The 13,583-nt window shown below is 44.5% G+C and overlaps 1 protein-coding gene across 1 annotated transcript in view; it reads left to right on the top strand.

Annotated features, from left to right (window-relative positions):
* Window positions 1–13,583, top strand: part of Vps8 (VPS8 subunit of CORVET complex) — a 197,273-nt gene that overhangs the window by 111,741 nt on the left and 71,949 nt on the right. The window contains 3 exon segments of the mRNA XM_052157994.1: window positions 650–739; window positions 3,929–3,975; window positions 12,755–12,902. Of these exon segments, the coding sequence (XP_052013954.1) occupies window positions 650–739; window positions 3,929–3,975; window positions 12,755–12,902 (285 nt within the window).

Here is a 13,583-nt window from a genome sequence, read left to right as displayed (position 1 = left end):
ACAGATGGTGCTGGTTCACTGACTCTTCTCATGGCCAGTCTTTGAATGCTTTGTTATCTCATCTCTCGCAGTCTCGCTGGAACCCACTGCTATGGGATCGGTATACTGTGCTGTGTCAGACTTGGTGTTTGCTTTTGTCTCTGTTTTGTGGATATGTTCGGGCAGAGTGTTCCCACAGAGAAAGGCAGACATTGAAAGGCACAGTTCTAGCTACTTCCTACTTCCGTACTAAACACCACAACCAAAGCAGCTTGAGAGGAGAGGGCTTATTTGTCTCACACAGCACTGAAGGAAGGCAGGGCAGGAGTTCAGAAATAGGAAATGAACAGAGACCTTTGTCCATCCATAGCTCTTGTGGTCAGAGTCCAGAATTCCATAAAGCTTACAGAAATTCTAGAGAGGTAAAAAAAACAAAAAACAAAAAAACAAAAAAAACAAAACAAAAAAAACAACAACCCTAAAACCTCAATTCTGATTTGTAGTTTGGGACCATTCTAACTTTACTAATTAGTAATGGTAGCCTTAAATTAAAGCCGAAAGTGGGGATCTTAAAGTACTGTGGAAGCTCATGACAGAATTAAGCCTCATATCCCTGGGTAGCCCATTACGTGTACCCTGTGAAAACGGCTATCTTTCCTGCTGACTACAGGAACTTGTGTCCCTGAAACCCTGTAAGGCTGCAGAGCTGGTTGCTACTCACTTTTCTGGACAGATCGAAGTAGTCATTGGACAGCTTCAGGTAAGGGTTGTGAGCGTGTGGTGGGAGGAACACCTGTATCTGAGGACTTCTGGTTATATGCATCACCTAAATTCAGAGTTGCCAATTAAAAGTAGGGTGGTGGTGGTGGTGGTGGTGGGGTGTGTGTGTGTTTGTATGAGTGTGTATATGTATGTTTGTGTGTGCACAAGTGCTTGTTAGATGTATGAGCCCGCTGTGTATGTGGTTTATGTGCTGTATTTGTGTGGTATGTTTATGTTGTGTGTGTATATTCTGTTCCTGTGCTGTGAGGGGATGTGGATGGGAGCAGCTGTGCATTGATCTCTGAGTATTGAGATGTGGGAGTGTATTGTTGGATAACATCCTGATATTAAGGGAGCGTCTCTGAGACTCTAACCTACGCTGCTCTAGACACCACAAGCCATAGAAGAGCCTTCTGTTTTCTTTGGCCATAGGACCCACGACCCTATTCTGCTGACAGCTCATCTTACTTAAACAGAACTTTGTCACCTTTAAATGAGTTATGTTTTAGCTTTTTCCCAGGAACAGCTTCTCTAGATGTGGCTGCACGAACGGTGAATGCTGAGACGCTCTGGGAGAAGTGGGATATGAGGCACTGCTCCTCATAGTTTGTCACCGCAGTGCCAGTGGTGGGTGTGCTTATTTCCTTGATGGCCAGAGCAGAGAGCTAGGCAGTCAGGCAGCATGAAGGGCGTGAAGTACAACCCCCAGCCCTCAAGTCCAACAGCAGTGGTAGGGATGACCACCAGAGGGCAAAAAGAGAAGCCGGGAGTGATGTGGGACTTCACTTATTTAAACCCATAAGGCCCCACTTTGTACCAGAAAGCTTAGGGCTAGGCTCCAAGGAGCACAGTTAGGGCACTGTAGTGTAATACTACGGAGCTGAACTGCCCTTTTGTAAAAGGACCATGGGAACGAGAGAAGAGTGACAGGTGGCGAGCCGTGAGAGAGCAGCTCCCAGAGCTGCCAGAACCAGGACAGGTGTCAGATTTGCAGGGAGAACTGGGAAGGCTCTGGTACGGGAAGACGTAGAGGCTCTGTGTTCAGCATGGGCAGGTCTGTGGGAAACATGAGGTCGTGGATGAGGTTGGGAAGGAGGCAGCGTTGGTGCAGTGAGAAGCAGTGCTTTAGAAGACGTGCCTTAAGACGAGAGAGCCCAGAAAACATACGCGGGGCTTGAGCTGATTTTATCCCATCTATATTTCTCTGTGTTGGAGAATTACCAGCGTTTTAAGCAAAAGATGTTATCATTAAATCTCTTTTATGGAAAACTTACTCTGGCAAAGAACGCAAATGGAGCCACTTGAAAGATAAAAGGGCAAAAAAGGTGGTAACCAGGTAAGTCTGCAGCCGTGGACGGTGTGGGCTCCAAAAGATCCTGCATAGGTAGAAAGAAGCTCAGTGAGGTGGGGAAGTTTTAATTGGTCCTGGGTTCTCCAATATTAGGTCTACTAACTAGCTCAGAGAATTGATAGATGAATTGAATTTATGGCCATCCATTAATTCATTCAGTGTTTATGCCATGGGACCAGAAACATCAAATGCAGAGGATAGCATACAAAAACAAAAATGGAAATGAGGAAAACTTGGGTGTGATCTCTGCTCACGAGGACAAAGACAGACCAGGCAGATGGCAGTTGCAGTAGAATTGGGTTAAAATGATGATGGATGTCATGGAGGACCAAGGGCCAGGCTCTGGGCTGGAAGGATGCTGGGGCCCAGGGAAGGGCCAAGATGTCAGGGTGGCAAAAATGCTTCTGCTCACACCATGTCAAACCCAGAACCCCTCTTCTCTTTAAAAATCACTTCTACTAAATCCTGCTTGTTCTGGTACTTCTGGGATTGTCTTTAAAAATGTAAGTTTGACAATTAACAACTACTTCTACCTACTCCCATAGTAAGAGTCAGAGAAGCCTGTTGAATGAATATCATTGAATAGTCAAATAAAATCTGGGTGTATGGGACTGGAGAGATGGCTCAGAGGTCAAGAGCACTGACTGCTCTTCCGAAGGTCCCGAGTTTGAATCCCAGCAACCACATGGTGGTTTACAACCATCCATAATGAGATCTGACACCTTCTTCTGAAGTATCTGAAGACAGCTACAGTATACTTAGATATAATAAGTAAATCTTAAAAAAAAACCTCTGGGTGTAATGGATTTTTAAAAGAAAGTGAGTATTTGATTTGTTGAGTTCTACACAGTTCTTTCAAAAACATATTTTTGCTAAGCTTCAGTGGGTGTGTAAATCCCTGAAGTGATCATATACACTTCCTTTATTTTTAATGCAATTTGTGTGTGTGTGTGTGTGTTCCTGTCCCTTTTCAGTGTGAGATCAAGCCTCAGATCTTGTGCATGTTAGGCAAGGATTCCATCTCTGTGCTATATCCCTAGCCATAAATAGATTCAAAAATCATATTCAAACTATACTATTCTTCTCACTTGGAATGTCCCCTACTTGATAGAGAAGAAATTTGAATATATAGAAAAATGCTCATTTTTGCTTAGGCTTCTAAGAACTTAGCAACTATATTCATGAGCTGTAAGAAGCTTTATCTCATTTAATTATCATTGCTCTTGACAAGGGCAGAGAAGATACAGCCAGGGTTCAGTGCAGTGGGTGGAGTTGTTTTCTTTCCACATAAGGAAACTGAACACTAGGAATTACATGGTCATATTGCAAATGAATGCTGGATATAGAATCCAGACTTTGTGCTGACAGCTAACACTTTGCAGTTGTAGTTGATTCTATTGCAGAGATAGAGTTAACTTTTTGGAAGTAGTTGTTAATTTGTACCTTAAGTATGACCCAACTCTCCCCACCATTAACTGTCTTGCTGCAGGCCCTTGTGAGAGGCAGAGGACAGTTGAGTCAGCCTGAGACTCCCTCTGCAGTCCAGGGCCCCTGCCAACCACACATAGCTAAGCACTGGCCACTTGAGTAACACTTGTACTGGGGCCAACTTTCTTGGGAAGGGCCTTCTTTTGAAGTAACAGGGTGTGTGTATTCTTCTGCACTCAGAAGTGAAGGGAATGGAACTGTTGAGAGTCTGCAGCACCACAGTGTGTACAGAGGGCCTCATGGAAACACAAGCACCTGCAGTTTGAAGGGCCAGTCTAGAAGAGTTCTTTAGCATTGCACAATTTTTGAAATTCAATATTTAATTGTGCTTTTTATTTTTCTATTCAGAACCAGCTTTTACTTTTCAAATTTTTGAGGAGTCTTCTGGATCCAAGGTATGTTAATAAACTTGGCTTTCATAATACACTCATGGAAAGATGGAAAGAAACTAGAGTTAAGATACTGGCTCTTGATATCCAAATGGTAGATTAGCTCTTTTCATTTTTAATGAAAGAAAGAGTGATTATTAAACAATAAATCATCCATGCTCTGAAAGCAGGTGTGAGGTAGTACTTTTCTTTCTATTCAAACATAAGCATATCTGATGAGTTCCCATTGGTGTAAATAACGAAGCCCTATGTGCAGACTGTTCCCTTCAGGAAGGACCCTCCCTATCCTAGGTTCCCCTGGCCTAGTCCTGTGTAAATGGGGTAAGCATCTAGTTTCTAGCTCATCTGCCAATTTTTATTAACTCACTTGATATGTTTAGGTTACATTAGCATTCTGGTAGTGGAGAAAGGTAAATCCAAATGTAATTTTCAGGTGCCGATCTAAAACTAACGAAGCCACACAGAAGCAGACTCCAGGAGATGATGGAGTTAGCAAGGGATGTGTGACCCGAATCAGGTCCACCTGGAGGTCCTGAAGTTTAATTGTGACTATGAGGAAGGACCTGGCGTTGAGTATAATGATGCATAAGATCCTCTAAGTCGCTCTCTTTGGTTGTGTGCTGGGTTACATCGGGCATTTTATGCATGCCTAAATCACGGTGAGCACACCCCTTGTCCCTCACCTCCGCCTTTCATTAGCTCCTCTGGCCCTAGGACAGTTTTGTTTCTACTTTCCTGTCCTCTGAAGGTACATGGTTTTATGCGGCTACCTAAGTCTAGAACCAGGAGTAAGAGAACACCACATGCCACACTTGTCTTTCCAAGACTTCCTTTGCTTCATGTGACGCTCTCCAGTTGCATTCACTTCCCAGCAAACGCCGTGAGCTGTTTTTCTTTTTACTGAGAAAATACCAGTGTGTGTATAAAGCATCCTTCCTCATCCAGTCCTCCCTTGACAGGCACGGATTGGTTCCACCACATAGCTGTTGTGAAGGTGCTACAATACACACTAGCGACCCCTCCCCTCTTTCCTGAGTACCACCCCACCCTGGGACATCTGGTCCCAGCAGGACTAGGCACATCCTCTCCTGTAGGAGAAGGGGATCCAGGGGCAGGGAAGAGAGTCAGAGACAGCCCCACTCCAACTGTTAGGGCACTCACATGAAGACCAAGCTGCACATCTGCTACATACATGCAGGGAGTCTGGGTCCAGCCCATGTATGCACTTTAGTTGGTGGTTCAGTCTCCGTGAGCCTCCATGGGCCCAGGTTAGTTGACTCTGTAGGTCCTCCTGAGTCAGCTGCTGGCTGGAGCCTCTCAGAGGACAGCCATGCTAGACTCCTGTCTGCAAGCATAACAGAGTATCATTAATGGCTTCAGGGATTGGTGGTTGCCCATGCGATGGGTCTTAAGTTGGGCCAGTTATTGATTGGCTGTTCCTCAGTCTTTGCTCCATCTCTTGTCCCTACATTTTTTGTAAAGATAAATTTTGTCTACAAAATTTGTTTAAAGTTTTGTGGGTGGGTTGGAGTACCTATTGTTCCACTGGGATTCCTGCCTGGCTACAGGAGGTGGCCCTTTGAGGGTCCATATCCCCACTACTGTGAGTCACAGATTCATGGGGGCCTTCCTTATCCCAGGTCTCCGTCACATCCTGGTGATGCAAACCACCTCCCCACCCGTCAGCTGCAGATTTCCATTCTTTCTCATGTCCCTCCCCACACTTGATCCTGAAACCTCCTCTTCCCCTCCGCCTCCCTCCCTCTGTCTGCCTCCTAGGACTATTCTATTCCCCCTTCTAAGAGATTCAAGCTTCCTCTCTTGGGCCTTCTTTCTTATTTAGCTTCTTTGGGTCTGTAGATATTTGTATTTTATGGCTGATATCCACTTATAAGTGAGTATACACTATACATGTCCTCTTTGGGTCTAGGTTACCTCACTCAGGATGATATTCTCAAGTTCCATCTATTTGCTTGCAAAATTCATGATGTCTTTGTTTGTAATAGCTGAATAGTAATCCATTGTGTAGATGGACCACATTTTCTTTATCCATTCTTCAGCTGAGGGGCATCTAGGTTGTTTCCAGTTTCTGCATATTATAAATAAAGTTGCTATGAACATAAGTGAGTAAGTGTCTTTGTGGGATGTTGGAGCATCCTATAAATATATGTTCAGGAGTAGTATAGCTACGTCTTGGGGTAGAACTATTCCCGGTTTTTAGAGAGACCACCAAATGATTTCCACGGTGGTGTACAAGTTTGTGCTCCCACCAGCAATGGAGGATTATTCCTCTTGCTCAGTATCCTTGACAGCAATTACTATCACTTGAGCTTTTGATCTTAGCCATTCCAACAGGTGTAAGATGGAATCTCAGAATTGTTTTGATTTGCGTTCCCTGATGACTAAGGACTTTGAGCATTTCTTTAAATGCTTCTTGGCCATTCAAAATTCTGTAGGCTGTTGCTTTGTCTTATTGAGAACTATTTAGTTCATTGGCCCATTTATTGATTAGCGGTTTGATTTTTTTATGTTTAATTTTACAGTTTTAAGAATGTATATTTCACTATATTTTATTTTTGCCATGCCAATATTTCAGGTTTTATGAAGTTCTTTGATTTACTTTGAATTGATTTTATACTGAGTAAGAAATAAGGATTCAGTTTCATTTTTCTGCAGGTGGGGCTGCAGTTTTGCCAGCAGCATTTGCTAAGTAGGAAGGCTTTAGTTCAGTCTATATCTTTTGACACCTTTGTCAAAAATTAGTTGTGCCTACCTGTGCAGGTTTGCTCCTGGGCCCTCTAATATGTCCCAATGGTCCGTGTGTCTGTCTTAGTGCCAGAGCTGCTATGAATGTCACTACAGCTCTGAAGGATCATTGGAAGTCAGGTATTGTGAAATCTTGGCAGCCCTTTCTGCTTAACATTGCTTTGGGTATTCGTTGTCTTTTGTATTTTGTATGAATCTTAGGGTTTAGGGGAAACCCTAAGTTCTGTGAGAAGGTCTGTGGAGTTTTGATGGAATTACGTTGGATCTGTAGTACTTCTGACAAGGTAGCCATTTTTATAACATTAGTTCCCTCAGGGCTTTCTCTCTTCTAGTGTTCTCTCCAATGTGTTTCTTCAGAGTCATGTAAGTGTTTGTTTTGGTGCTTGGTCCTTCAACCTTTATTTTATTTTATTTTATTTTATTTTATTTTATTTTTAAAGCTATTGTGAATTGGGATGTTTTTCTTAACTTCTTTCTCATAAAACATATTGGCATATATAAAGCCATTGTTTTTCATATGTTGACTTTGTATATTGAAACTTTCCTGAAAAGTCTATCAGATCTATATGTAGAGGGAAAAGCTATTAATGACTCTGTTTAGTATAATGTTAGATGTGGGTTGATTGTATATAGCTTTGCGTTTGTGTGTGTGTGACATGTTTGTGTGTCCTTGTCTTGTTTTGCTGTCAGGGAAATACCAGCCTGTTAGAATGACTTTCCTAGTGTTCCTTCCCTTCCTGTATTAGCCACCATCAAACAAAACAAAACAAAACAAAACTCAACAACAACAAAATTTCTCAGCTGAGGGACAAGAGTTGTACCAATCTGGGGGTGAGCGTAAGTATTGAGAAGGCAATTGGATGGTATGCCCTTTTAGCAAAATAGTTTTGTTTTCCTAGAGCTTATGACCTGTACAGGTAGTTGGCCAGGCATGAGTCCCCTTCTGTGCACTAGGCCTTAGATCCAGTCTAAAAGCAGGTGAGCGCCCTGGGACCACTGCTGCACCAACAAGCCTTGTCTTACAATGATGCTCATTATGATAGCTCAAAGAATTCACTTTAGGGTAGCACCACTGATGCCTTCTCTCCCTGGTGGTCTCTGAGCACTTGCTAGCACTGTGAAAACCAGGCAGCAGGGAGGGAGCGCCCAGATCAGTACCAGTTTGATTTCTTACTGTGACCTGGTGTGTGCCAGCAGTCTTTGGCAGCAGTGTTTTCCAGATATTTTCCAAGGGCCTCTTGACCTCAGAGCTGAGAAGGTGACCTGTGGGCTGGCTTCATTCAAATAGGCCACCATTGTGTTGTAGCCCTTTAAAACGCCTTGTAAGGTTTGAAAACAATTTCTCCTCGTGCTACATATGTTCTCTGGGATAAACTGGCAAAATTAATTAAGAGAAAGGATACACAAAATTGTCAACATGCAAAAAGAGGGACGTAGTGCTCAACACTGCATAGAAAACGTAATCTCCAATCTACGTAAAGAAGGAGAGAAGGAGAAATGCAGAGAGTTTTTAGAGAGATACTAAATTATTTTAGGGGGAGGATTCAGTGGGGTTCAAGAATGCTTAATCTCAGACAAGTTCTCCTCTTTAGAACAGACAGTGGTTTCTTACAGAACCAAATTAGACAGCAGCCTGTGACAAGTGACTGTCCAGTCTGTTCACTTTTTCTTCCTATGATGAGTTAAGCTAATGATGAGCCAGAAGGGTTGTTTCCTCTTTAGTAGACCTGGAGCACCTCACCCTACTGAGGAAAGGGTGCTCTCGCAGGACAGGAATCTCCGCACTTCAGGGCAACGGTCAGTGTTCTCTGGGGCCCCCTACTGGCCTGTTGGTTAGCCGAAGCATTAACCTAGCCAGGAGTGAGGAAAGTAGAAAACTAGGGGGATGTGGAAGATGCCAGGAAGAGAAGAGCTTTGCAAATAGGCAGACCAGCCCTCCCTCAGCTCTCTGAGAGCCAGGTCTAGACTGTTTTCTGCCTTTGTTTCTTCTTTTCTTTTCTTAAAACCCATGGCTGGAGAGATGGCCCAGTGGTTAAGAGCACTGAATGCTCTTCCAGAGGTCCTGAGTTCAGTTCCTAGCAACCACATAGTGGCTCACAACCATCTGTAATGAGATGTGATGCTCTCTTCTGGTGTGTCTGAAGACAGCTACAGTGTACTTATATACACAAAATAAATAAATCTTTAAGAAAGAAAGCCCTTTAAAAGCCCTCCAGCCCTCCCATTCCTCCATAAAATAAACTATGTATGCAAGCATTCTGGAGAACAGGGAAAATAAAACATTTTGAGATGAAGGCAGCTTGCTTGTATATATCACCATAGAATGACCTTTGGCCCAATTAATTAGATCTTCATCTATATTTATATCGTATTCTTATTCATTCATATATATCTTATACATATTTGGCTTACTACCACCTTGAGATGTTTCTAATTGGAGTATACTGTAAAGAGCATTTTAAAGAAACACATTATCTATGGTACCATAGAATGGCCTTTGGCCCAATTAATTAGATCTTCATCTATATTTATATCGTATTCTTATTCATTCATATATATCTTATACATATTTGGCTTACTACCACCTTGAGATGTTTCTAATTGGAGTATACTGTAAAGAGCATTTTAAAGGAACACATTATCTAGCTGAATTTTTATATCTTTCTTTCTTTACCCAAATCCTTTATCTTTACTGTGTAATAATTTTGTCGGTAGACTTAAATGACCCACCACGATACTAGTGTCACGTGGCATCTATACTTGGAAAGATTATATAGTTGGAGGGGGTTAATCCTCCTGAAACAAGTGCTTTCCTGCATAGAGGCACCAGCTTAGGAGAGAGAAGACCTGCATCCTCTTCCATTTCTCTCCCTCCAGCTGCCGCCCAGAGCCTGCCCCGCCCCTCCCCTGACTTCGGCTGACCACCAGTTCCTGCAGAATTCCTGACGGGCTGTTAATATCTTTGAGGGCTCTGAAATATATAATAGGGCTTTTCTTGTAAGAAAACTCTCACATCAAATGGCATGTTGTATTTTTAAGTCTTCAATCAAGATAAAGTAAAAACTGAACACGGGTAACTTTGCCAAGAAGCAAAATATAGATTATGGAAACGCTTCTGGGTTGCCATTGGAACTGTCAGTAATTTTATGGCTGTCTCTGAAGGGACATTGAAAATACCAATTCCCAGTGTTGAAATGGGGCACGTCAAAATTAAAAGTTAGGACATAATAGATGCTCTTGAACTTTCCCATATAAAATATAGTGGGAAATCCCCAATGGGAAAATGGTTGTCCCATCATGCTCCGCCTTGTCTCTCCTTTGCTACTGTGTTGCTAGAAGCCCAGAATCGACATTTTAAACCACTTCTCTCCGTCCATCTGTCCATCCGTCTGTCCGTCCCTTCCTCCCTCCCTCCCTCTCCCCTCCCCCATGCATGTAGCCCATGTACATTTCTTTCTGTATTCAGTTCTTAGAGGGAGGGAATGACTTGGCTCCACAAATACAGGTGCCTGCTCCCAAGACTGACAGCCTGAATTCAGTCCCTAGAACTCATGTGAAAGGGGATTTCCACAGGCTATCCCTGACCACTGCTCCCACATACACACACCAACACACACCCACACACACACCAGCACACACACAAATAAGTAAATAAATGTAAAACATTGTTTACAAAGAAGCCCTTTCTAGTGGCTGCCCTTTATTAGCAAGGCACGCTCTCACTGATCAGAGTCCAAGTACAAACAGCACCGAGAGCCTGTGGGCATTGGTAGTCAGCCATTCTGTCCCCACACTGTGCTCCCTGACGCGGGCTGGCTGCACTGCTGCTCCTCTGAGACGCGCTGCCTGATAGACCGCGTCCTGTCCCCACTGCTCCATCTTTATAGATCCAGGCTCTGACCTGTGCCCACCCGCTTTCTGAAGAGCTACCATCAGCATTTCTTGTAGAGCAGATGTGTCAGTAACATAGTCCCTCAATTTTTCTTTGTCTGGGAATATTTCCCTTTCAGCCTTTTAAGAGCCAATTTTGCTGAATTACAGGATTTCCAGTTGTTTTTGCTTTTCCTTCAGCACTTTAAACACTGTTCCCCTGGCTTGCAGTGCTTAAGGGATCTGATGAACTTTCTTTCCCACCTGCGTCTCTCACGTTTTCCCTCTGGCCTCCCTCTGCCAGGTGGGGTTTGGTGCTCCATGGTTTACCATGTATTTTTAATTTTGGAAAATTCTGTTACTATTTATTTTTTCATACGTTCTTTTTCCTTCTCATATTTCCATTATGTGTATTTATTCTTTGGGACCTTACTATAATTCTTGGATATTCTGTTCTTCTTTTTCTTCATTTACCTTTTAGCAAATGAAGTTTGGAGATGTCTGTGGACATCAAGAGAAGTTTGCCAGACTCTGCCCTCAGCTGCGTGCATCTAGGCTGTTGATAGAGGCCGTCTTCATTTCTGTCTTGCATTTCTCTCTCGGGTTTTATGTGTCTTAGATGTGGGTTCCTCTACCTGCATTGTTCTCTTTTGCTTGCCTGCATTTCCTCTCAGATCTCTCAGTGTGTTAGTTAGTTCACACCCAAGCATCTCTGTAGCCTGCTTCTGCTGCTTGCTGCGACTTCTCAAACCGCATTGTCTCCTCGCATGTCTTATAATTTGGGGTGAAAGCTAGATATCTGTGTAAAAGAAACTGGAGTAAATAGACTTTCAAATTTGGGGCTTTATGTTCATCTGGCCAAGAGTCTGTGGTTACCGGTTGCTGGAATGCCTGAGGCTGGAATCTCTCCCCCGGCCCCCAGGCCCCCGACCCTTGCATTTCCATAGAGAATGCTTCTTGAGGAAAGTTCGAGGCACTGGTTTCCCCATCCTATTGTTTCTGTGCAAGGCCTGTTGATGTGGGAGCGTGCATGGCAGGCACAATGGCCTTCCGTTAGCCGTTAGCCTTTGAGCCTCCGTCCTCAGTGCCTTTTACAGATCCTCTGTGAAACAGGAAGGCTGGATTGGCCATTGTGCCTCTTGGTATCAGTTGAGCACTGGGGAAACCCCAGTCCGTGCACCCCTCAGGAGCAGGTGCACCAGTCTCCCAGCAGTGTCAACAGATCCAGAACCCCAGCTGCAGACTCTCCCTGTCTCACAGCTTGAGGTATGAGGACTCACGTCATGAGGGAGTGGGTGTGATGCAGTCCTGTCCATCGTGCCAGCCTGTTGAGAACTGGGTGTATTTGGAAGCATCTGCTTCTGTGTCCTTCATGGTGGAACCAATGAGACTCCTGCAGGTAAACCAAGAGGCAGAGGATCCATGATGCTGGCATCCACACACTTGTCCACAGTGCTGCTCCAGCAGTTGTCACTTACAGTGTCATGTCTTCCTGAGCTGTTGGTGCAGGAGCGTAAATGTGTCCACTGGGGCTGGGCTCCCTACCATCTTTTGGTCTCTGCATTGTGTCCATTTGTGGTTTTCTGTGGTGGTCTCCATTTGCTATGAAGTGAAGCTTTTTTGGTGAGGGGTGGCAGCTACTCACTCTTAGCTGAGATGTAGACTATAGTAGGAGTCAGGCTGTCTTGCAGTGTCAGCTTGCTTTCTTGTATGATCCAGGGTGACAGTGCCCCGATGGGAGAGGCCCACCACAGTTGTCATTATTCAAGAAAAAGCCCCACAGGCTTGCCAGAGGCCAGGCTGGTAGAGGCATTTTCTCAGTTGACTTCCCCAAAGACTGTTAAATGAATGAAAACATAGCCAGGGTGGTGCCATTGGCGCTGGAGGGGAGCCTGCCAGCGGCTCTTGATCCGACTAGGGTCGTTCGTTACTATAGCAACTCATAGTCCTGTTGTTTAAACTGAATTAGGTCGTACTTCTTTTAGGACAAAATATAACTTTTGCTAATTATTCCCTGTGAGCTGAGACCTATTCCATCCCTCGGATGTATGGTATAGTTCGTTGAGTACTTGAGACACAACTGGCACTTTATTAATTCTAGGTGTGCCCGGCGGGCCTTTATTCAGGAGTCTTTGCCTTTCACTTTCAGGGAAGGCGTTCATGTCAGTCAGGAGTCGCTGCAGATCCCGCCTTGCATTACAGAGCAGTTCATTGAGCTGCTGTGCCAGTTCAGTCCTGACCAAGTCATAGAGACACTGCAGGTCCTTGAGAGCTACCGTCTGGAGGAAACTATTCAGGTAAGGCCAGCTGCACGCACAGCGTGACGTTTCCTGCAGTCTCCCCTTCTCCATAGGCCCCGGGAGATCCCGGCGTGAAGCTTCTTGCAGAAGCTGGGGGTAGTGAGTGCTGGTACCCAAGCTGGAGTCGACATGGTTGTAGTCAGCGGCCTTTAAACAGCTCTCTCTGCCCCTGGAAGGAGTCAGGTTCTATAGAAATTCCAGCTAGCAAAGTGGGCCTGGGAAAGGGGACTGAGCATGCTCCTGACGCACAGTGCTGCTGAGGAGTCCAGGTGCCATGGAGCAGAGGCTGACGCTAACCCAGCGGCTCCGGAGCACCCCTTGCCTTGACTTTCTTACGTGGTTCTGCTGTACCCCCTACCGTGTGTGTGTGTGTGTGTGTGTGTGTGTGTGTGTGAGAGAGAGAGAGAGAGAGAGATTGTGTGTGTGTGTGTGTGTGACAGAGAGAGAGAAAGAGAATGTGTGTGTATGTGTGTGTGTGTGTGTGTGTGAGAGAGAGAGAGAGAGAGAGAGAGAGAGAGAGGGTGAGAGAGAGAGAGAGATTATGTGTGTGTGTGTGTGTGTGTGTGAGAGAGAGAGAGAGATTGTGTGTGTGAGTGTGTGTGTGAGTGTATGTATGTGTGTGTGTGTGTGTGTGTGTGTGTAGGCATGCATTATGAAGTCAGTATGTTTTCCCATTTA

The sequence above is a fragment of the Apodemus sylvaticus genome, chromosome 15 (assembly GCF_947179515.1).
Source record: "Apodemus sylvaticus chromosome 15, mApoSyl1.1, whole genome shotgun sequence".
NCBI classification, from domain to species: Eukaryota; Metazoa; Chordata; class Mammalia; order Rodentia; family Muridae; genus Apodemus; species Apodemus sylvaticus.
Note: the sequence above shows the minus strand (reverse complement) of the source record. Positions and strands in the feature narration are given on the sequence as shown.